The sequence below is a fragment of the Pelobates fuscus genome, chromosome 10 (genome assembly GCF_036172605.1).
Source record: "Pelobates fuscus isolate aPelFus1 chromosome 10, aPelFus1.pri, whole genome shotgun sequence".
NCBI classification, from domain to species: Eukaryota; Metazoa; Chordata; class Amphibia; order Anura; family Pelobatidae; genus Pelobates; species Pelobates fuscus.
Window position 1 is genome coordinate 133,717,595 of NC_086326.1, and position 23,421 is coordinate 133,741,015.

At 43.4% G+C, this 23,421-nt stretch overlaps 1 protein-coding gene across 1 annotated transcript in view; it reads right to left on the bottom strand.

Annotated features, from left to right (window-relative positions):
* SGPL1 (sphingosine-1-phosphate lyase 1) overlaps positions 1-23,421 on the bottom strand; it is a 74,132-nt gene that overhangs the window by 10,380 nt on the left and 40,331 nt on the right. Inside the window, exons 7-9 of the mRNA XM_063435371.1 lie at positions 6,571-6,659; positions 5,263-5,371; positions 4,325-4,423 (exon numbers count right to left, since the gene is read on the bottom strand). Of these exons, the coding sequence (XP_063291441.1) occupies positions 4,325-4,423; positions 5,263-5,371; positions 6,571-6,659 (297 nt within the window). The remainder of the gene's footprint in view (positions 1-4,324; positions 4,424-5,262; positions 5,372-6,570; positions 6,660-23,421) is intronic.

Consider the following 23,421-nt stretch of genomic DNA (forward strand, 5'->3'; position numbering starts at 1 on the left):
TTTTTGATATGGTTTAGCTTGAATTCGCCTTGCATTCTAAAAGGCTAGCTATGAGTTAGATGTATTTGTGAAAACATGCTGTATTAAAGGGACACGATAGTGTCGGGAATACAAACCTGTATTCCTGACACTAGTTTTTTTTTTTAAAAGCACCTATTAGGTGCAAAGCCCCCCTGGCCTGCATTTAAAAAGTTGTTAAACTCACAGACCTGTGCAGCGATGGTTCCGTCTCCATTACGGAGATCATTACACTTGACTATCTCAGCCATTCCAATGCTTTCCCATAGGAACGCGTTGGGTGGCTACTGCGCATGCACGGCAAAACGCTGCACTGCGCCAATCATCATCTACTCATAGAGACGTATTATTTCAATGCATCTCTAAGAGGAACGTTCTGCACCTCTATACAGTGAGTGGAGATTCTGAACGTTACTAGGCAGACATGTAAACACTGCCATTTCTCTGAAAAAGCAGTATTTACATTAAAAGGCCAGCAGGGACTGACTATACTCACCAGAACAACTACATCAGGCTGGAGTTGTTCTTGTGACTATAGTGTCCCTTTACGTCATAATTTCTACGCCTGTGTCACATGTCAATGTAACACAGAGTGTGTAAAACAATCAAAAAACCAATACAGACTGTTCTCTTCCCAACATATATTTAGGTTTCTGGCCCAGTACACAGGACAATAAGAGCGTGTTACATTATTATCTCTTTCACTGTTTAAGGTTCTGGGAACATTAGCTATTTGTATGATGGGAGAATATATTTTATCCTTTTCCAATCCTGGAGGTGGGGTACCATACAGTGCATCCCTTTAGTTCACGACTTGCATGGCATGGTTTTTGTTCTCAATCCCAGGGATAGCCCTAGTGTTTGCTCCCACTTCAGTTTGCAAGATTTGAATCTATGATCGATTTTCCTGAATGAGCAAACTTGTTGCTTTGATTCAACACCTACACTTGTCCCTTGTATGCGTTTAATACCAATGGCAGGCTGATTCTGCTCTCAGACCCCGTAGGAAATTTGTGCTGTAACTGAATGTGTTTTTTTTGTTTGTGTTTTTAAATATGGGTTGTCTTTGTACCGCATTAAAGGGACACTCCACTGTCCAAATACAAAATAAATAAAAATCTGTTTAGTACACGTACCCCAAATTAAAACTTGCATGTATTTAATTATGTACTTTCTCATTGGAGTTATATCTAAAATAAGCCTTCAAAACCTGCAGATCTCTTGTCTGCTGCTTTTGCAAGCTCTCCCCTTCTAACCCCTCCCAGACTTTCTGTGGCTCTCCAATCACAGCCTTCCCAATTCAGCTCCATGAGAAGTCTTTGGAAGTCAGGTGCTCTGGGCAATTGCTGCCTCTTGAGGTCAACTGCATTAAGCTAACCAAACCAGGAAGTAAGAGGACCTGTTGCCTGCTTGAAAGCAGGTCAGAAGCTATAGGTCACTGCTTTGTAATAGGACTAAGGGGTCTATAAACTTAGAGATGTACAGGGTTCACATACTCTGCGAGAACAGCATTTTGATGCCAATTTAGGAAAGTTTTGCTACATCCCTACACAGTTTAATGTATTCTGGTACCCTCTGCCTGTCCCTCCTATTTTAATCTACTTTGGGTAGCACACATTAGATAGTGCCGACATGACTTGAGTTTATGCTAAAATGTTTCCATATTTAGCATTAATTTCCTTTTTATTACTTACGGTGTTTGGGAGCTAGCTACTAAGACCACTTGTTAGGTAGTGGGCACTCCTATTAATGCCAATATGTAAGCTTATTGCAAATACATGCTGTTAGTCTATCTATTGTACAGCGCTGCTGAATTTGTTGGCGCTTTATACGTAATAATAATTCCTGTCCTTTCCATTCTATTGTATTGTGGGCGGGAGGAGCATTAGTTAATTGCTGCCATGGTGACCTATATAAAAAATACTCTTCCTGAAAGCTATAACGTTACTCCTTTGTGCCCGTGGTTTAATGTTAGCTATGTGTTGTGATTTGTATTTCATTATTGTAATTGGCATTGCATACCTGGCTATCTAGGTAGTAGATACATTTAAAGGGACACTAGTCACCTGAACAACTTTAGCTTAATGAAGCAGTTTTGGTGTATAGAACATGCCCCTGCAGCCTCACTGCTCAATCCTCTGCCATTTAGGAGTTAAATCCCTTTGTTTACAAACCCTAGTCACACCTCCCTGCATGTGACTTGCACAGCCTTCCATAAACACTTCCTGTAAAGAGAGCCCTATTTAGGCTTTCTTTATTGCAAGTTCTGTTTAATTAAGATTTTCTTATCCCCTGCTATGTTAATAGCTTGCTAGACCCTGACATAGCCTCCTGTATGTGATTAAAGTTTAATTTAGAGATTGAGATACAATTATTTAAGGTAAATTACATCTGTTTGAAAGTGAAACTAGGTTTTTTTTTTCATGCAGGCTCTGTCAATCATAGCCAGGGGAGGTGTGGCTAGGGCTGCATAAACAGAAACAAAGTGATTTAACTCCTAAATGACAGTGAATTGAGCAGTGAAATTGCAGGGGAATGATCTATACACTAAAACTGCTTTATTTAGCTAATGTCATTTAGGTGACTATAGTGTTCCTTTAATTGAAAATATGTACTTAATTACCATCACGGATCTACAAAAATTTAGTTTTGTGTATAAGCGAGTTAAGTAGAGGTCTATGAATCTATACGTACAGAAAAAAAATAGGAAGTAAGATACAAACAGTGATTTCCTGACTAACAGGAAACGGCTTATCGTGAAGAATACAAATCTTCGTAAACTGTAGAATATTTATAACCTGTTGAGTGTCCATTTTCCTAGCGAAAGAATAGGGGAGACCAGTTAAGTTTACACTCCGAAACATGTCCAGCCGTGTACATTAGTAAAACCAAATTCTGCTCACATGGATTGCAATGCTGTGTGTGTACATACAGAATAAACCAGAAAGATCCACACGTAATAAACCTAGAATTTCATATACAAGAGTGCTGTGCAACATACTAATATCACATGACCTGCTGTTAATGAACTAAGCTTCACCGGGACTGCATGAAGGGGACAGCATATAACATTATACATATAGAATATATTCTAGCAGAGGAAAAAAAGACTAAGCAAACAATTAACTGCGATATGGACTATACCACCATTAATATGAAAGTACGGTTCATCCAGTACCTTAAAGGGTCTCTTTAGTCACCGACCCCACTTCCTCTCAATGAAGTGGTGATGGTGCAACGTTCCCCCTGTTTGAACCTTGCATGTGAACACACTGCCTTTCTAGAACGGTTTCAGTTTGAGGTTAAATTGCCTCTAATGGTTGTCAGACTGCCACTAGAGGCGCTCACTCTAAAATGGCAGGGTAAAACTGAGCCATTTCAAACAGATGGTCTCACAGAGACCTATGGGAAAGGATTGGATTGGCTTAGATCATCGAGATCAAGGAGGCAGGGTCAGACACAGAGACTTGTCCTGCGAGGAATAAAAGGTCATTAACCCCTTAAGGACACATGACATGTGTGACATGTCATGATTCCCTTTTATTCCAGAGGTTGGTCCTTAAGGGGTTAAAAATGCTTTTTTCCCCCATCCCTGCTGGTGGGGGCCGGTAATGATAGCATTATAGCCTTAGGATGTGTTTCTTTAATCTTAACAGAATACAAGTCCAGTGTGATTACTTAATCAGGGACAACTGCTGTGATTTGCAATATCTTACCTAGAAAGAAGAGATGGCTAACCCTGGCACTTCAGATGTCTGTGAACTACTAAACCCATGGTGCCCACCCAGTCTGAAACCATCACTACTTTAAGAGCAGTAATAAATAGCCTTGCACTGAAAGCATGCTCAGCATGATGGGGAATATATCTCACATATAGAAGGTGTGCCAAGGTCAGCCATTTGTGTGATCCAACCTGCAATTTTAATGGGGTACATACCTCTTTACTCTACCAGCAAGTAAATGAAGAGTTAGCATTATTCTTCTCTAAGGTGGATAAATGTGTCCGCCCTTGCGATAGAGATCTGCCATTATCGCTGTGCGCGGTCTGTAGTCGCTCATTAATGAGCTCTACAGATCTACGGCATGTCCTTTGTATTCAGCCAGGAGTGGCACACGCTTTTGGGAACTGGAGGTATTATGGCGAATGCTGGCACTGACAGCAACCGCTCTATTTAGACCGACCTCACTATAGAAACCCTTACGGTATTTTGTGTGCTCCGCAAAATGTGATGTAGCACTTTTGTACAATAGTTGTAGCTTGGCTCCTTTACGGCAAACCTTGGTAGAGTACCATAAAGAATCTTACCTTCGCCACTTCTTCAATGGGGTCGATGGCACCATGAGGAAACTGAGGAGCTGAACAGACTAACATAGCCGTGTTTGAAGAAATGGCTCTTTTCATTGCCTGAAAAAAAAAAAAAGAAGTACAAAAGTATTAAGAAAGCCCAAATCCTACCAAAATCTACACTTACAGTGTCATTCACTAAAGGGTGAAATGGTCGGATTTCAAAGTGAAACAAATTTGATGTCAAAATTGCTGAACTAAAATATAGCTGACTTTTCCAGTTTAGGTATTTACGTCTGTAATTTGAAATTCACAATTAATTTTTTACAATTCACACTTTAGTGAATATAGCAAAATAGGAGGATACCAACCCTGAACAGCAATAATCACTTAAATGCAAGTGTTATATTGTTTACCTTTTACATCCAGGCCCGCCCGCAACAAGGAAGGCCCTCTAGTGGTCTTCAGTGTGACAGCCACTAGAGGTTACGTTGGGCAGCAATGATAACTTCTCGTAAAATACAGTGTTTACACTGCAGAGCCAATCTCTGTTAAGCCGTAGTGGTTGTGGAGCCTAGAGTGTCCCTTTAACAATTAGAAGGCTGTATAAAGCTTAAAAATTCTAAAAAGTAGGTCATTCCCTACTGGCATACAGTTATTTCTGAACCAATTATGATCCTTTAAAGGGTTAAAGGAACAAAAAGGAAGTGACCTGTATTGTATTTAGCCCACACAATGTAAGTAGTCAAACCGCTGACTTCTTAATTTAGATGTGATGGGTGCTGCTCTCTGCAACCGGATGTAGGAGCAGAAAGCTGTTGCTGAGAGCTTAGCGGAGAACGTCAGCTGACCGTGTCACAGAACACAGTACTCAGTGCTTGATGTGCTGCTTTAAACCATATAGACAAAATACCATCTTGGTATCTTTTTATTTTAATAATTAATAGCTCTGTCCTCACCTTTACATCCACCTGCATTGTTTTGGAGTCAAGCGGAACATGTACAATCTTCATTCCAAAATAATGTGCTGCTTTATCGAAGGCTGCGTGCACACTGACAGGGGCAACGCTACAACAGAGAAATGTGGTGGAAAGGGAAAGCATTACCATCAGCACAACACAAGCAATCATTTAACATATCAGAACTAAAACAAGCGGATTCAATAAACAGAGAGTTGTGACAAGTGAAGGTTTTGATTTTCTTTCTAGTAATTACTTATTTAAAATACTTTCCATCTCCTTATATTCAAACTGTTCGTACACAGGTCCTAGAAATGAGTCAATGGTGGCAGTATTATCTTAGTGAACTCAAAAATATTTTGTTCTTTAATCAGAGAAAATAAATGCCAATAAAACTTATACAAGGCAAAAATATGAATATATTTATAATGACATATACTAAAGAATATGGCCTGTTACCATGGATGAGTCTACTAAAACACACAGTCTTACAATGGGAGTATAAAACATGATTGAACTGTATGTACAACTATCTACAACTTGCCAAAAGCATTTACAAGACTGGAGATCTGAGATCTCTAATTTCACCACTGGGTGGCAGTAACCACTCTTCTATATTTATTCTCATTCTCATAAATAAATACTACAATTGTACACAGGAAGGAAAAAGGGGAAGAAAAAAAAAAAAGTTTTCCGATCATCAATTTTATGTTGTCTATTACTGGTATTAATTAAAACGCTTTTAAGTAGAGACAATGTTGGCATTATTATTTATATGGCACAAAATAAATTCTGCAGCGCTGTGCAATCTTATTGTGATAAGTTTGTCCCTCCCGGGATTTTAGAGTATAAGTAGTGTTTACTAAATACCAAATTGTAGCAAACTGATATCAAAATAGACAAATTTGGGCAAAAAGTGCTTGCAACTTGACCATAGTCACAGCCTGGCTATTTTGTCCTGTATCTTGCAATTAGTTTTTAATTCACTACAATTTGGGGATTAGTAAACAAACCCCTATGTTATTGCTGGCCTGACGGCTTTCTTGTCCGTGTGCCAGCATATGAATGGGTTTGCTCTGCTCCATTCTGATATTTTCTGGCAAAGCCTGTGTAGTCCGCTTGCCAAAGAATAGTCACAGGAACCACCTGTCAATCAAATCTCAATTTATTAGGAGTACAGGGGTCTTCATTCTCTCAGTGTTACAGCAATTCTGGAATTCACTCCTTCAATTTACAGGTGTCTGGTTGCTTTGGAAAAATAATGTATTTTTTTCCTTCATATTACACATTTCATTGAATAGATCATACATTTCTGGGTGCTTGATTCCCCTCTCGTACGCATAGTCTCGATAAGCTTTGCAGGCCATCAGAATGCTCTCTGTGCCACCAGATGTCACCTGTGAGACAAAACAGAAATGTTTAGAGGATATAGATTTCTAACCAGCGTTACAAGCAGGAAGGGGTGACTAACTACAGCTGACCTGATCAGATAAGGAATCTAATGCTCTCTTACAAAAAGGACAGGTGGTAAATATGTCCAGGAATTTGTAATAAAGATGGACACATGCTAAACGGAGTACTATTAACAATTAGAGTTCCTCCCATTTTTGTTTGACCAAAAAAATGATGCATTATGGGAAGCTGCTCACGTAATGCGTATTACAGGTCTGTAATATCTATATAAAAAGCTGTCAAATAATGATAGAGTGCAAGCTCTGAACTAAGAAAATGGCCAAATACTGAATATTCTTCAATATTGGGGTGTCCAAAAGGTAGATCCCCACATGTTTTAAAGGGACACTATAGTCACCAGAACAACTACAGCTTATTGAATTTGTTCTGGTGAGTAGAATCATTACCTTCAGGCTTTTTGCTGTAAACACTGTCTTTTCAGAGAAAATGCAGTGTTTACATTACAGCCTAGTGATAACTTTACTGGCCACTCCTTAGATGGCTGTTAGAGATCCTTCCTGGGCCATGGCTGCCTAAAATACATCCAAACATTCAGTGTCTCCTCCCTCTGCATGCAGACACTGAACTTACCTCATAGAGATTCATTGATTCATTTCATCTCTATGAGGAGATGCTGATTTGCCAGGGCTGTGTTTGAATAATGCTGGCTCTGCCCCTGGTCTGTCTCTTTGTCAGTCTCAGCCAATTCTATGGGGAAGCATTGTGATTGGATCAGGTAACCACTTCTGCTGAGGTCAGCAGGCAGGTCTACAGGAAACAGGGGCAAACCTGCAGCTCCAGACTTGAATACAAGTAAGGTTTTACTATATTTAGGGAGGCATGAGGGTGCCAGATGGTGGTTTTAACACTATAGGGTCAGGAATACATGTTTGTGTTACTGACCCTATAGTGCTCCTTTAAAAGTACAGTTTCCATAATGCTTTGTCATTCTAAAGGCATTCTAAACTTGCTGTTGTGTGTTTTATGACCATGACTTGTATAAAAGAATTTCTCTCAACAACTAGGTCAAGACTAAAAACTGCATACCTATGCTAATCACATTGTAATATACAAATATAAACATTATAATACAGTTGTATAATGGGTTAGTGATATCATTTGAAGTTTAAGGAATGTGTTGCCAAACGAATGCTTTGCACATATTTTGGGCCTTTGTCAAATAAGATTCATCTGGTGTAGAGCAGGGGTGCCCAAAAAGTATTTGTATTTGTCATTGTAAAGCATTCTAAAGGTGGACAAAGCATCATGGGAGTTGTAGTTCTAAAGCATCTTATGGTCTACCTTTTGGGCACCCCTGCTCTAATAGAAGAAGTAACAAATCCAAGATGGCAGCCATGGGATGTGCACATATACATCCAATATGTTGATCACGTTCTAAATATTACACTAAGATATTGTAAAGTTGTGCGTTCAGTGTATCTTATCATATTTAAAGACATTCACATGCCGTTTAGAGACTAGGCAGTAAATATAGGGCTACATGAGGCCAAATATAGGCAACGCAAAAACATATTCCCACTGTTCTAATAAGGTGCAGTGTAAACTCAATGTTACTTTATGGCGTCTGGCTGTTTCAAATAAAGGCAATTTTCATAGCTTGGTGAATTTAGCAAGATGTGGGGGAAAGGTGTGCTCATTTCTAAGAGAAGAGCAATCGCCACAAAACTATTGGAATGTTCTCATTGCATTTAGATTTTTCGCGGCGATTAAAATTCTGGCCCAGTTTTCTCCAGACAAAACTTTAGGAAAGCTCCCTCCATGTTTGTATTCCTTTATTTTAAAATTGTGATTTTTAATTCGGAAAATTCTATAAATAAAAGTCACTTAAAGCAGTTATCAGACGTTCACATATCTTCAGAAGAACAATGCGAGCTGGAAGGCAGCAGATCTGACCACTGAAATGCAAAACTGCTAAATGCAGCAAATCGGCGATCACAGCCAAATATTACACAATGTATTGAGCACAAAGAGCGAGGCTCAGTTTACGTCTCTGTTAGCCAACTTCCTCTTATCGTGTGTTTTGTCAACAAGTGCAGCTGTCTGTGACCCCACCTCTGCAGTCATACAATAAACTAACATAAAATCATATTCCGAGTTATCGGATGAGTCCGGTAATGTAGAAGTAGAATAATGAAATATTACAGTTTCTTGTAAAACCTCTCTTTATTGGATTTACAAAAATATGTAACTATGACCTTTGGAATTTCCTCCCTTTAACAGAGTCTAAAGATATAGGTGCGAGGAACTGCAGAAATCTTGTCACTACTCATTTCTGTTCGTCCGGTAAAAAAAAAAAAAAACACTTTACTTTTGTTAATGTAATACGGTTATTTTACATTAACATGAAATCAAACCAATGAATCGTGTAAATCAGTGCCTGAACCTATATGTATATGTAGACACTGGCTATGGGATATTTAAAAATTAAGGACAAAGAAATACCCAGACTGCTAACTGAGTGAGCCCACAGCCCTAGGGAGGACAAAGAATGCACACAAGCAGGCCCTCTGCATTCGCAAAGCTATGCTCGCTCAACCATTTGCTGCATTGAACCTCGTCTGGCAATGGAGAAACCTCAATATCTCATTGAATATGCAAAGCTTCTCAAGGCATAAACACGCTAAGCTGTGCAAATGGTAAGGGCAGATCAGCCTCACAGTCTGTGTGAAGCTGGGGCAGCCTGAATGAAAACCTGCAGAGAAATGTGGACAGTCCGATATTATCTCAGTTCTATTCAGGGGCATTTTGCCCTCCAAATGTATAAGAAAACTGTAAAAGAGATTCAGAAAATACAATAAAGTCTTCAATTCATTCAAGGAAAGGAGTAACATGTTAAAACTCTAAAAAAAAAAAAAAAAAAAAAAAAATGCTTCATCCATACATCTGCTATGCATTTTACTAGAATTTTTTTTTTTTTTTTTTTTTAAATACAGCAGTGAATCTGGACGCTCTCATGTTTCTTGTTATATAGGTTTTTGTTTTTTTAATATGTACAAAGAAAAGCAGGGAACGCAGACATGGCAGAAGCCCTCAAAGACCATTATGATTAAAGGGACCATCCACACATCTGAATGGAAGGAGGGAGAGAGTGCGAGAGAAGGGGGGAGAGAGTGCGAGAGAAGGGGGGAGAGAGTGTGTGTGTGTGTGTGTGTGTGCACGCCTTTTTTTAATATATATATATATATATACAGTGAGGGGAAAAAAGTATTTGCTATTATTACATTGCTGTATGGAGAGATCATATACTCAGTAACTAGGTGCCAATACTCAACAGCACTCCCTCAAATGCCCAGTAAATTCAAACAGAATACAAAAAGAGATTGTATACTAGACTACTCCTAAGTGACACACATAAATGCTTTATTGAACCAAAATAGGTCATAACAAACACAAAGCAAATAATCAAATTTGAAGTAACAATAACAAAGCAAATAAATTAAACAGTGGTACTAACCACAACGTACTCAAGCCTATACTGGCAGAAACACAAGGCCCCTAATACCCCACAACGTTTCGGCTCCTGGCTGCCTTTCTCAAGGGTGTTTTTGATCTCCTGCTGATTATTAACGTTTGTCCACTGACAAAGAAATGATAAGTCTATAGTTTTAACGAGTAGGTGTATTTTATTAGTTTTTTTGCCATTTTTTTTTTTTTTATCAAAAACTGCACTTTTACTGGTGATATCATCGTCGTGATAAGTTTTACTGTTTTATAACACTCATATTTGTGTTCAGTAAAGTCTCCCGAGTATAACAATACGCCCAGTGTACAGGTTTTATGTATTTTGGAAAGTTACCGGGTTAAATATAGGGCTAGCAAATTAAATTCTCTGGACTGTCTGCCAGGGTTGTCAGGCAGGTCCCTCAAATTAATAAAATCTAATAATTTTGTAGTTAACAATTAAATAAAATATATATATATATATATATATATATATACACACACACATACACACACACACACATATACACATATACACATTCATATATAAAAAAAAATGTAAATTTATAATATATATACTGAACAAAATTATAAACACATCACTTGTTTTTGCCCCCATTTTTCATGAGCTGAACTCAAAGATCTAAGACTTTTTCTATGTACACAAAAGGCCTATTTCTTTCAAATAGGAGATGTGTTGCACTGCGTGAGGCAAATACTGGTCACACCAGATACTAACTGGTTTGCAAACCCCCCTGGGTCCCCCAATACAGTAAAACTGCACATTTTAGAATGTCCTTTTATTGTGGGCAGCCTAAGGCACACCTGTGCAATAATCATGCTGTCTAATCAGCATCTGGATATGCCACACCTGTGAGGTGGATGGATTATCTTGGCAAAGGAGAAGTGCTCACTAACACAGATTTAGACAGATTTGTGAATATATGAGAGAAATGGGCCTTTTGTGTACATAGAAAAAGTCTTAGGGGGGCGTGGTTTGCAGCCGGCCGAGCTGGACGTGTTCGGCTAGAGCTCCGCTGTAACCACGGTGCCAATCGCTAACATTTGCACGGACAGACCTTAAAAAATATATATTCCGGTAAGGGAACTAGGATGGACAGGAAGGCCCTGAGGAAGCAGACCAAGAAGGGGACCGACTCGGCTACTACAGTCTCCGAGTTATTTGCGGCCTCCCGAGCTATGCGCCTGAGCTCACAAGATGGCGGCCGGGACGGCCAAGGTACACCACGATCACCTTCGAGCCCAGGCGGCAACGTGGCAATGGGGGGAACAGAACCCGAGGCCAGCCAGATACTTGCTAAACTGGCTGAAGTGCGAAGCTACCTGGCTGCCGAAATGGTCCGCAACACCGCTGAGGTCAAAGCAGAAATTCAGGCCTTGGGTGCTCGGACGACGACGCTGGAACACAGGATGGAATCCACTGTGATCGCCCACAACGAAGCAGCTGCACAAATTAATAGCCTGAAAACTCAGCTTCATGCGGCTACATCGGCGATTGAGGATTTAGGCAACAGATCGCGGCGCAATAATGTTCGCCTTCGCAGCCTACCTGAACAAGATGGAGAGGGCTCCCTCGCCGACACTGTTTTGGCTATATTCCGCCCGCTTCTCCCTGATATACCGGACCACCTATGGCATATCGAAAGGGCACACCGAGCTCTCCGGGCCAGGAGAGCCGATGACAGACGGCCTCGGGATGTAATTGTGAAGTTTCTTTCATTCCAAACTAAAGAGGCCGTAATGAGGTGTGGAAGGAGCCGCCCGATAACGCACAACGGGGTGGAGGTAGCCTTATTCCAAGATCTCACCCCTGCTACCCTACAGCGTCGGCGGGAATGGCGCCCACTTACCGAAATATTGCAGAAACACTCCATTCGGTACGCCTGGGGCCATCCCTTCCGCCTATTGGCTTTCAAAGACGGCCGCACTAGAGTCCTTGCTCCTGATGGCGACCCGACTGCCTTCCTAACAGGCTTGGGGATCGATGTCCCTCTCGGCTTTGCGGTTCCGGTAGCGGCGACGGAGGCCCTTGCACCTCTTCCACGCGACTGGCTTTCGGCGGGCGAGTGAGGAGGTCGGATTCATGGCGGCGGCGGGAGTCCTGCTATACAAGTCCCCGAGTGGTGAGCTGGTCCGGGAGGGTTCTTGCAGTTTGGGAGGGTGGCGTTGGTCCCCCCCCCCTTTTTTTGATAATGTTTTTATAATGTTTTAATACCCCCCCCACCCCTTTTTCTGGGGGTCCCCACGGTCCGACCTTAGTCCCCTCTGCGGGTGGGTTCTTTTTCTGGGGTGGGCTAGGGCTGTGAGACTTACCATCATCTCCCCACCCCACTAACAAACGAAAACGCTTCTTCTTCTTATTCTTGACATGCAGTAGGGGGCAGCAAATGATTAATTTTTTGGACTCGAGCCGGCCCGTTTTCACTCCCCTTGCGGACTCAGCAAGACTTATAGCGGCAAACTGTTCCCCTTGTTCATTTTTTTTTTCCCCCGGTACCTACATATTTCATTGTTCCAACCCGGGCGAGGGGGCGGCGGGTGGCGGGAGACGTGCCTGGTTACTTGCTGGGGGCCCTTGCTACCCCCTGCCCTATACTAAAATGTGTCTATTCCCCGTTACGGATGCTGCCAATGGGAATGCTAGCATTTAAGATGGGGGATGTGTTATAGCGGCCCACTTATTGCCTAGGTCGCATCTATGCTTAACGGTACTCATGGGACGCAATTTATGTGTTTTACTGATTTTATGATATGTGCTGCCTTATTTTTGTTTCTCTCCGTCCCCCTCCCCCCCCCCCTCGACTGGGTGGGCAGGGTGGGTATAACACAACACTTCTTACTCGCCCTCTTAATCCGGCCCGCTGACTACATACTGAGGGTCACCAATGGGTAATACTGCCAATGGGTCTGGAGCTTTCTCCTGGGCCTGGACCGCTTGAATATATCTATTTCCCACGTGCATTATTATTTTCGGTTATTTTTAGCTGCACTAGAGCGTATCCGTTCCCCTGCCTGTTTAAGGGGGATTATGTTTCGAAGTTTACGTATTCGCCCCACGGGGCGCCCCCAGATAGGACCTTCGATTACTAATTGGGGAGTGGGGTCGGTTCAGCTGGGATATGCCCACTACCCATACTCTCTCTCTCTCCCTCCCCCCTATGGGTGAAAACCTCTGATACTGGTATTTGTTCTGGGGAAGAGGAGCTCCGCTCCCCCCGGATTGTTTAAATAAAGTGTTTGTCCACAATACGTTAATTTGGGCACCTTATGGTGCCTACTACAGTTGGTCTATGCTTGGGCTACTCTGGGGCATATTTTGTGCTCTGGGGTCGCCTCAGTATACACCCCAAGTTGTCCTGGCAATGGGTAAGCCCAGGCGAAAGTTCTCTCACTTGTTCTTCTTTCTTCTACCTTCTCCTTTCTCTGCTTCTACACTTTCTTACCTCTCCCCCCCCCCCCCCCCACTCCCCTCTCGCCCTCCCCTATGCCCTCAAGGGGGACGCAGGAACCCGTAAATGCTACATACCACACGGACACAGTGGACGAGACCCATACTGCCACTCTATGTTTTTGATAACCTCATCGCAATATACGCAGGGACCCCTGATGGGCCCGACACGTAGAATACGCGTTACCCTTTACCCATCACGATGCCGTTGAAATTAATATCTTTGAATGTCAAGGGCCTTAATGCTCCGAACAAGCGTCGCCTTATGTTCAGAGATCTTAAACGGTTAAACACGGACATTGCGTTCCTGCAGGAGACACATATTCCAGCGTCAGCGAAATTCGCCCTAAAAGATCATGTGTTCAGAACAGTCCATGAGGCCAGGGCTTTGAACAAACGTAATGGTGTAGCGGTACTCGTGCACCACAGATGCCCTTTTAATGTTGGGAAAGTAGTGGCGGACCCAAAAGGCCGCTTTGTACTGGTGTCAGGAACTTTATACTCCCACACGACTCACTTTCTGAATATCTATGCCCCTAATGACCCCTCTACTGAATTCTGGGATGCTATGGCCCAGATGGTGCAGGATCTACCGCACGGAATGGTGATTGTGGGTGGCGACCTTAACGCCGCCCCGTGCCCGGCCGCAGACCGGAGCCGGGGCTGCGGCCTCCCGCGATCACATGGGAGAGGGAGACAAGATAAGATTCTCCATTCCTTTATCCTCCGGACGGGCCTCTTAGACATCTGGAGGGCACATCATCCTGCAGACCGCGATTACACTTTCTATTCAACACCTCACGACACCTATTCTAGGATCGATATGTTTTTAGTGAACTCTCACTCGGCGTCAAAGGTTACGGGCGCTACGATCGGCTCTATCACCTGGTCCGACCACGCCGAGGTCACACTGACCTTGGACAACTTATGCGTAGCGTCCCCATGGTCCTGGAAGTTAAATACTTCTTTGCTACAAGATCTGGCGGTGGTAGACGTAGTTCGGAAGGAAAGGTCTGAATATTTTGCTAGGGAAACAGAGTCGGGCCTCCGCCCGGCCACGGTGTGGGCCGCACACAAGGCGGTTATCCGCGGTATCTTGATTCGCGAAGCCACACTGAAGAAAAAGCGCAAATCGCAACTACTATCGTCTCTCTTAGAAGCTTTGGGAAAGGCCGAGGAAAAACACAAAGCTGCCCCGTCGCCTACTACACTAGCGGGCGTACAGGACCTGCGGGCTTCGGTCCGCGAGGCACTCCTGGACGACACGGCCAGAGCTCTAATATGGTCCAAGAGGACCTATTATGAAAAATCTAACAAGATGGACACATTGCTAGCCAGAACTCTTCGCCCGAGACAGGGCCACTCACATATAACGAGTATTAAAAACAGTTCGGGTGGGAACTGTACAGATCCCACCGACATAGCTCAGGTCTTTACAAATTACTTTTCCAATCTCTATAACCATTCGAACGGCGACGAGACGACGCGACAACGCGACACCGAGGAAACTAAGCATTTCTTGTCTCGACTGACTCTTCCGCGATTAGGGAGGGAAGAATCCGATATCCTCGGCACACGGATCACGGCCGAAGAAATTGACGCGGCAATAACCGCTCTGAAGGGTAACAAAGCTCCGGGCCCGGATGGCTTTGAAGGTAGCTACTATAAAATCTTTCGCGATGAAATCACACCCCACTTAGAGACCTTATTTAATGACCTTATGGAGGGCGGCACTCCGGACAGGGATATGTCTCTGGCTGATATGGTGTTACTACCCAAGCCTGGCAAAGATGACTCAGTTCCGGAGAACTTTCGCCCAATCTCATTAATCAATCACGACTCAAAAATCCTGGCTAAGATCCTGGCTACCCGATGGAACCCTTTCCTCACAAAACTAATCCATCCGGACCAGGTGGGATTTATTCCTAGTAGGCAACCATTCGAAAATACTAGACGTAACATCAACCTCATTTGGAGACAGGTAGATAAAGGGATCCCAACGCTGCTCTTGTCGCTAGACGCGGAAAAGGCCTTTGACAGAGTCAAATGACCTTACTTATTTGAAGTCCTTCGGCACTTTGGCCTTCCGGCCACCTACCTGACTGCAATTAGGGCAATGTATACCGACGTACAGGCGCGGGTTCGTATAGCAGGATCAAAAACTATACCATTTAGTTTAAGCAACGGAACGAGGCAGGGCTGCCCGTTGTCCCCACTGCTGTTCGCTCTGTCGCTGGAGCCCCTATTTCAAACAATACGTGACACTCAGGAAATTCGAGGAATTCAGATCAGAGGCCAGCGATACGTGGTCTCCGGCTTTGCTGACGACGTCTTGCTGACCTTGACTGAACCAGGGGCTTCGATGGCGGCTTTGATGGAAGTGTTGGACTCCTATAGCAGGCTCGCCGGCTATAAGGTGAACCTCACCAAATCAAGCGCTCTCCCGATCCGTATGCACGACTCTGACATAGACCACATAAGGGAGACATATAAGATTCCTATAGCCAGAGACAATATCAAATACCTAGGGGTTCGGCTGACAGCGGACCCGACCCACCTACACCAACAGAATTATACACCCTTAATCCGCACCTTAATAGCGGATATGGACAGATGGCAGGATAAACCGATCTCTTGGATAGGTAGGATCCACACGGTGAAGATGAACGTGCTCCCGCGGATCCTTTTCCTATTTCAGGCTCTGCCGCTCAAACTGACTAAGTCCGACCTGGGTACGCTCCAGCAAGCCATAGGGAAGTTTGTTCGAAATATTATATCGAAATATTCTATACAGGGCAAGATCTAGAGGCGGACTAGGCTTACCGAACCTATACTATTATTACTTGGCAGCCCAACTTACGCAAATAGCGTTATGGCACTCTCCTCCGAACGAAAGGAGGTGGGTGGATCTGGAATCATCCCTCATGGGACCCGACATCCCCCAATTCTTTATGTGGGTCCCCAAGGCCAACAGACCACTCCCACGCATCAACTGCCCGGCCATTGCGAACTCTATGAAACTCTGGGATGCTACATCGCTTAAATACGGGTTCTCCACGCAGTCCTCTCCGTTAACTCCTTACCTACGGAATACGGCCTTTAGCCCGGGGCTGACAGCTGTGGACTTTAGGGGCATAGAAAGCACGGGACTCAAACGTCTATGTCATCTATACGAAGGTGGCTCGATAATTCAGTTTGAGGTACTAAAGAATAGGGCAACTTTGCGCCCCTCTGACTTCTTCCGGTATCTGCAGCTTAGAGACTTCGCTCAAACACCAGCGATCCGGGCTATAGCGTTAACACCGCCTACGTTCTTCGAGAACATTTGCCTGAAGGAGCAATTCCCGAAAGGCCTTATCACTGCCTTATACGCTCACTTAAGTACCTCCACATCGGAGTGGGGAGCACTCACCTATGTAGCACAGTGGGAGGCCGATCTGGGCGAAGAGCTTGAAGGGGTGGACTGGCAGGATATCTGGGAGGCCGCTGCGACTTCGTCGGTATGTGTCTCCATGCAGGAACAAGCCTACAAGACTATGTTTAGGTGGTACACCACTCCGGTTAAACTTCATAGGATGCATAGAACTCCCACAGACTTATGCTGGAAAGGTTGTGGCACTAAGGGAACCTACCTGCATATGTGGTGGGAATGCCCGATGATTCAGCAATTCTGGAAACAGATAGCAGAGTTACTGAAGACTATATTCGATAGAGAGATCACCCTGGACCCTTGGGTCTTCCTCCTGGCCAGGCCTATGGAAGGCTGGTCCAGAACGGAACAGCTACTAATTCATAAAATTAATTTGGCCGCTAGACGAGCCCTAGCACAAATGTGGCTACAAAATACTACCCCCCCACTAAACGTGGTCCTACACAAGATTAAAGATACATTCCTAATGGACAAGCTGACGGCCAAGGTCAGAGGCATGCATGCGAAGTTTGAGAGGGTTTGGGCTCCATGGATAGATAGTGGGGTGGGCGGTTGAGAGGGGGGGAGTGGGCTTGTCCCCCATCGTCCCACCCCTCCCGACGTGTCTGCACCGGTTGATACTCCTGAATTTTCTATCCTGTACGGGATTATAGGGTCCCAACAGGGAAATTAGCAAGCTATACGATACCCCACCGATGCCACTCACCTTTCCACCGTCAAAATATGGTCCATCCAATGCCCCCGTGCACTGATACTTAAATGTTCAAAGGAGCTGACGGGTCCCGGCACCCCCTTTTCCCTTCCCCTCCACCCCCTAAAACCCTTTCCTGATCCCCCTTACCATCCCCCCCTTCCTCTTTCTTTCTTTCTTTCTATCGCTACTTTTCCACTATTGACTCCATATGGTCCCTATATCCCCCACTATCTGACGGCACAATCCTCACACTACCTTCACGGTGCTACTACTGCCGGAGATTAAAATGGTTAAACCGCACCCTTACTGAAGCTGCCTTTCACTTAAGGTGGGAGTGGGGAAATGTACTTGAATACCACAAAACTCAACAGATGCCGTCATCACGTCATCCTGGTTACCTCGTATCAGGCGTTCGGACCAACTGAGTCTATTTCTTTCCTCTTTTCTCGTTTTACACTTAAAAAATTTAAGGTGGAGCACCTTGAACCTGGGTGGCACGTCGGGGCGGTAACACAATCTGACTTACCTAGCGCAATAGGTTATGCTCTGTTAATATTATACTCGTTTGCAACCTACTTGTTTTTATGTCTGCCTCAGCGTGCTCCTAATGGTTTATGTTGACAATGTTACTGATGTATGTTATATTGTAACCTTATAATAAATAAAGAATTTAAAAAAAAAAAAGAAAAAGTCTTAGATTTTTGAGTTCAGCTCATAAAAAATGGGAGCAAAAACAAAAGTGTTGCGTTTATAATTTTGTTCAGTGTATCACATGGCCCGGGAGGGCCGGATCGGGCAGTGGAGGTCTGCCTGGGAGCTCCCAGGCAGACCCCAGTATCGCGATCGCCAGCGATCAGGTAAGTGGCGATTTACTAAATGATGTACCAGGTACGTCCGCGGTCGTTACCGACAGTTTTTTGGCGGACGTACCTGGTACGTTACGCCATTGGTCGGGAAGGGGTTAAGAAGAAGAAGAATTTTTTTTTTTTTTTCACTGAACAGTCATTAATAAAAAATTTTCGTTTGAAACAAAGATACACGGAAAGTATCTCAGGAAAGTCCCATCGTGAGTATTTGTGATTTCCTGTGGTTTTTAAACAGACCAAAGCATTCCTTAAATTGCATGCCTCATGTCCTGTGTGGGAGCCTGGGGTGCATTACGACATACCTCTCTCCAATCAGCTGCTCACCTAAAATTACCGACAGCTAACTCACAAATGAAAGCAAGCAGAGAGTAAGGACATTACCTACTGAATTTAGCTAGGCCTCATTCTCTGAACTGTTACCAGCCACAGCAGCTAGCTATCCTAAATAAAAAGAGAAACAATCCGTATCTGGAACGGAACAATGTGGAGATTTAGGAAAATGTTGCAGAATAATAGAAATATAATCTCCAATCTTTGTAACGCTTCATGGCATGAATTATAAAATCTGACACTATGACTTGTTTTACTTGCCTTCTCGTTTCTACATAGTTTAGATGTAATACAGAAATGTATTCCTAACGCTATAGTGTCCATTAGCAGTTTATGTCCCATGTGTATGGCATCGTGTTCACATATTTAACCCCTTAAGGACCAAACTTCTGGAATAAAAGGGAATCATGACATGTCACACATGCCATGTGTCCTTAAGGGGTTAAACAACAAATATTGCTTCTAAAAACTATACAATGTAAAGGGACACTACAGTCACCCAGACCACATTGTGATGCGCTACGGAATAAGTTGGTGCCATATAAATGGCAAAAAATAATAATCCTAATGAAGTGGTCGCAGCGTCCCTGTCCTTTTAACTTCAATGTAAAAATGAAAATGCAATGTTTACATGGCAGGGTCAAGTCCACCTCATGGTCACTGGCCACGAAAAACTCTTGTCACGTCACACGAAAGCCATTAGAAAGCATTAACAGCTGTCCTATTTAACCCCTTAAGGACACATGACGTGTGACATGTCAGGATTCCCTTTTATTCCAGACGTTTGGTCCTTAAGGGGTTAATGCAAATAAGAGCTCTCTCTTTCTCTCTATTTGGTACTATGAATCAGCAGGATGGATTAAAATAGACAAAATAATGGTTTTAGTTTCCATTATTTTTTTATTTTTGGGGGAGGGAGAAGGGGGGGGATGCTTATGCTCACATGCTGGGAAGAGAGGTTGGTAATAGTTCACGTGTTCTTCGCACAATTAGACCTTGTATATCCATTTGTAACAAATATATTTTTAAAAAGCAAATTTAGTTTATCACTTACTGTATAAGCTGTACTTTATCTCAAGCCTAATACGGTTTGACATACTATAGTATTCCTCTCTGAATTTTTAAAATAAATTTTCGGAAGGGGGGGGGGGGGGAATTAATAAAACATTATCTAGGTCTTCAAAATTCTAGAAATGTTACATCTCTAACTAGTAGTGTATCTCTCACCAAACGGGAGCAGCCCTGGACATGTGTGCTGCCCTAAGATTTCAAGAACACTAGCCTTAAAGGACCACTATAGGCACCCAGACCACTTCAGCTCAATTAAGTGGTCTGGGTGCCAGGTCCCCCTAGTTTTAACCCTGCAGCTGCAAACAGCAATTTCAGAGAAACTCCCTGACAGCCGCTAGAGGCCGTTTCCGCGACACTTAATGGGAAAATCTCATGGAACTCACACTGGACGTCCATAGGAAAGCATGGAGTAATGCTTTCCTATGAGCGGTTTGAATGCGGCCGCAGCTCTGGCCGCACATGCACATTCGAAGTGGACGTCGGCAGGGGGAGGAGAGGTCACCAGCGCCAAGGGAGCCAATTAAGGTAAGTGGCTGAAGGTTTTTTTTTTTTTTACCCCTTCAGCCCAGCGGGAGGTGGGGACCTATTAACCCTATAGTGCCAGGAAAACAAGCCAGTTTTCCTGGCACTATAGTGTTCCTTTAACTGTGGGTGAAAAACCCTGATGTGGAATGAAAATGTCAGCTCTGGAGGCATCCGTAAACAACTCTGCTTTTTGTCTTGTGAATTACAATAATGCTTCTAGATCCTTTGCATTGCATCATTTTACCATATTCCTAATCAAAAAGAATATAAATAAAAAGTCAAGCATTTAAAGGAGAGGAACCTGCAGCTGTTCAACTCAATGAGTGCACAGCGTGTGTGATTACCAAGCCAAATTGAAGTCTCTCACATTGACATGTAGCCCTGTAAAACACTGGGACTATAGATGTCCCTCTTACAGCGGTGGAAATTCATTCACATCTTAACAAAACCAAGATCTACAGGAAGAACTGACCTAGGCCGTGTTAGAAGCTTCAGATCCAAAGCCAAAACGCTTGTCTGCCTGTTTTAACAGTACTTCCTCTTACTGTGTCTAACTCAGCTGGACAACGAGCGTTCGGAAAGCACGGACACTTTGAAACACCCAACTCTACCTGTGAGCGGTTTACATCCTGAACGCAATTATATTTGGTGTTAAAAATCAAGTTTTTTTAACTGAAAAGAATATAGAAATATATATTTCTTAAAGGAACAGTTTAAAAAAAAAAAAAAACCAGACTGACAATCATGAAGCAGAGGTTTAATTTAATAGTGTAAGGCAGAACCGGGCTCCTTTTGTTTTTCTATGAAATCTCCCAAGGCAGATAGGATTCCATCCCATGCATTCAGTGATCAACCAGCCTCTGGAAACATATTGGGAAACATGTATAAAGTGCTTTGTTTTCCTAATCACATTCATTCATTACAAATGTTTATCAGGGAGGCCTGCGGAGCCGTGTGACAGCAGTGTTTCTGCCAGACATCATACAAAGAATTTAATGGGACTCAATCCTTAAACTTGGCTATTGATCCTTTAAAGCGGCACGGTCATGCCGAATCCCGTTTTTTTTTTTAACCCCCCTCCCGCCTCCACTACATCCAATCGACCCCCTAGTCACCCCCAAATGCCCCTAAGCCCCCCAGATTACCTATTTTTAAATCTGTATCTTCTGCCCCGATCTTTATTCAGGGCGCCGCCATCTTTGTGTGGGTAGGTGAAGTCCCTGTGGGACACGTCATCTACCCACACTACACAGACTGTGAGATTACCGCACATGCCCAGTGAAACACCTGGACATGCGAACGGGAATTGTAGATTATGCTAGCTTTAGTGTACCTATAATCTTAATTTTATTAATGACAGGAGGCGAGTATTTGCTTAAGTCTCTCTTTACTAGAACTCCACAGCAGCACAGAAAAAACAACCAATCAGAAAAAAGTTAGGTACTATAAAACTCCCCTCCCCATGCATCATTTCCTCTTTCAAGCTGCGACAAAACAGAATAAAAGGCAGAGAACATCATGGGGAAGAAACGAAGTCCTAGATACGATGAATATAACGATGTCCACCATCCGAGAGTAACCGTCAAACTAGATAGTGTTGATGGACTGTAAACTGAAACGAGAGAAAAACAGAATCGAACAGGTTGATTATCCAATTAAATGTACTCAGAATAAACATGTAGGTACCCAATGTAGCAACCAAAATTAACCTTAATATGTAGATATCCCAACCCTACTTATGAAAAGAAACACAGACATAATGAACAAGCGACAGGTATCAGAGACAACAAACAGAGTTGCATACGTATCTGATAATCTAAACTATAACATTAAACAAGGGAGGGACAAGAATGGGTGGGAAATACTCGCCTCCTGTCATTAATAAAATTAAGATTATAGGTACACTAAAGCTAGCATAATCTACAATTTTATAACATGACAGGAGGCTTCGTATTTGCTGTTTCAACGCTCAATTCACCAATCCAACGCTGTTTGTGTCGCTGGTATCTATTGCAGGAAATATCAGAGTAATCCTAATTGGACCTTCCAAGTTCGATAATTGACAGTAGACGGATAAAAGAAAATGCCAGCCGACGAAGCATCTCAATTACGGAAAAAAGTACCATCCGCTGGTAAATCCATTGTATGTGGTTGCGACTTGTTTCCTAGCAGCCGGTCCATGAGCTGGCAAGCTGACCTATCAGCCACCTTCCTGTAGTTTTAATATCAAAGGTCAAGTTCGGACTTGGGGACGCGAGAAGAAACTGTCACCGTCTCAACTCATGATCCGTAAGGCGGTTCCTTTGATCGTGCCAGGGATATTCGGCGATGCGGTCTTGCAGGTAGATCTCCAATTTCAAGGAATGCGCCCAAGTCCACTACCAAAATCGTATTAGAAACCGAGGAGGAACTTTAGTTCCTTCCTGTCCTACCCGGTGATATGTCTCATCCGAGAATAATTTCATAATGCAGGCAAGAGCGTGGCCAAACTAGCCGTATTCTAAGTGATTCTAAGATTCCAAATGGACTGAGTAAACCTTGGACGCAGTAGAGAAAGACTCCAAAGGACGTCCATTCAGGGTTCCGAACTGAACTTGTGTGGAAGGACGGTGGTCGACTATACTGGGAATAGCGAATCCTGGAAACCTTCAAAGGAAGGGAAAAGCCAACCGGAACGCAGATTTCCATCCAGCAATGCCCTCGTCAAAGAGTGAAAGATGTCTGTAGGAGTCGGGGTACACCAGGTACCTCCGTAAAGTCTCATAGATCCCCTCGACGGTAGTTGAAAAAAGGGGGTAGCGCGAATCCAAAAACAGACGGCTCCCGTGAGGGATGAATAGAGTATAAACGAAGGGTCCTC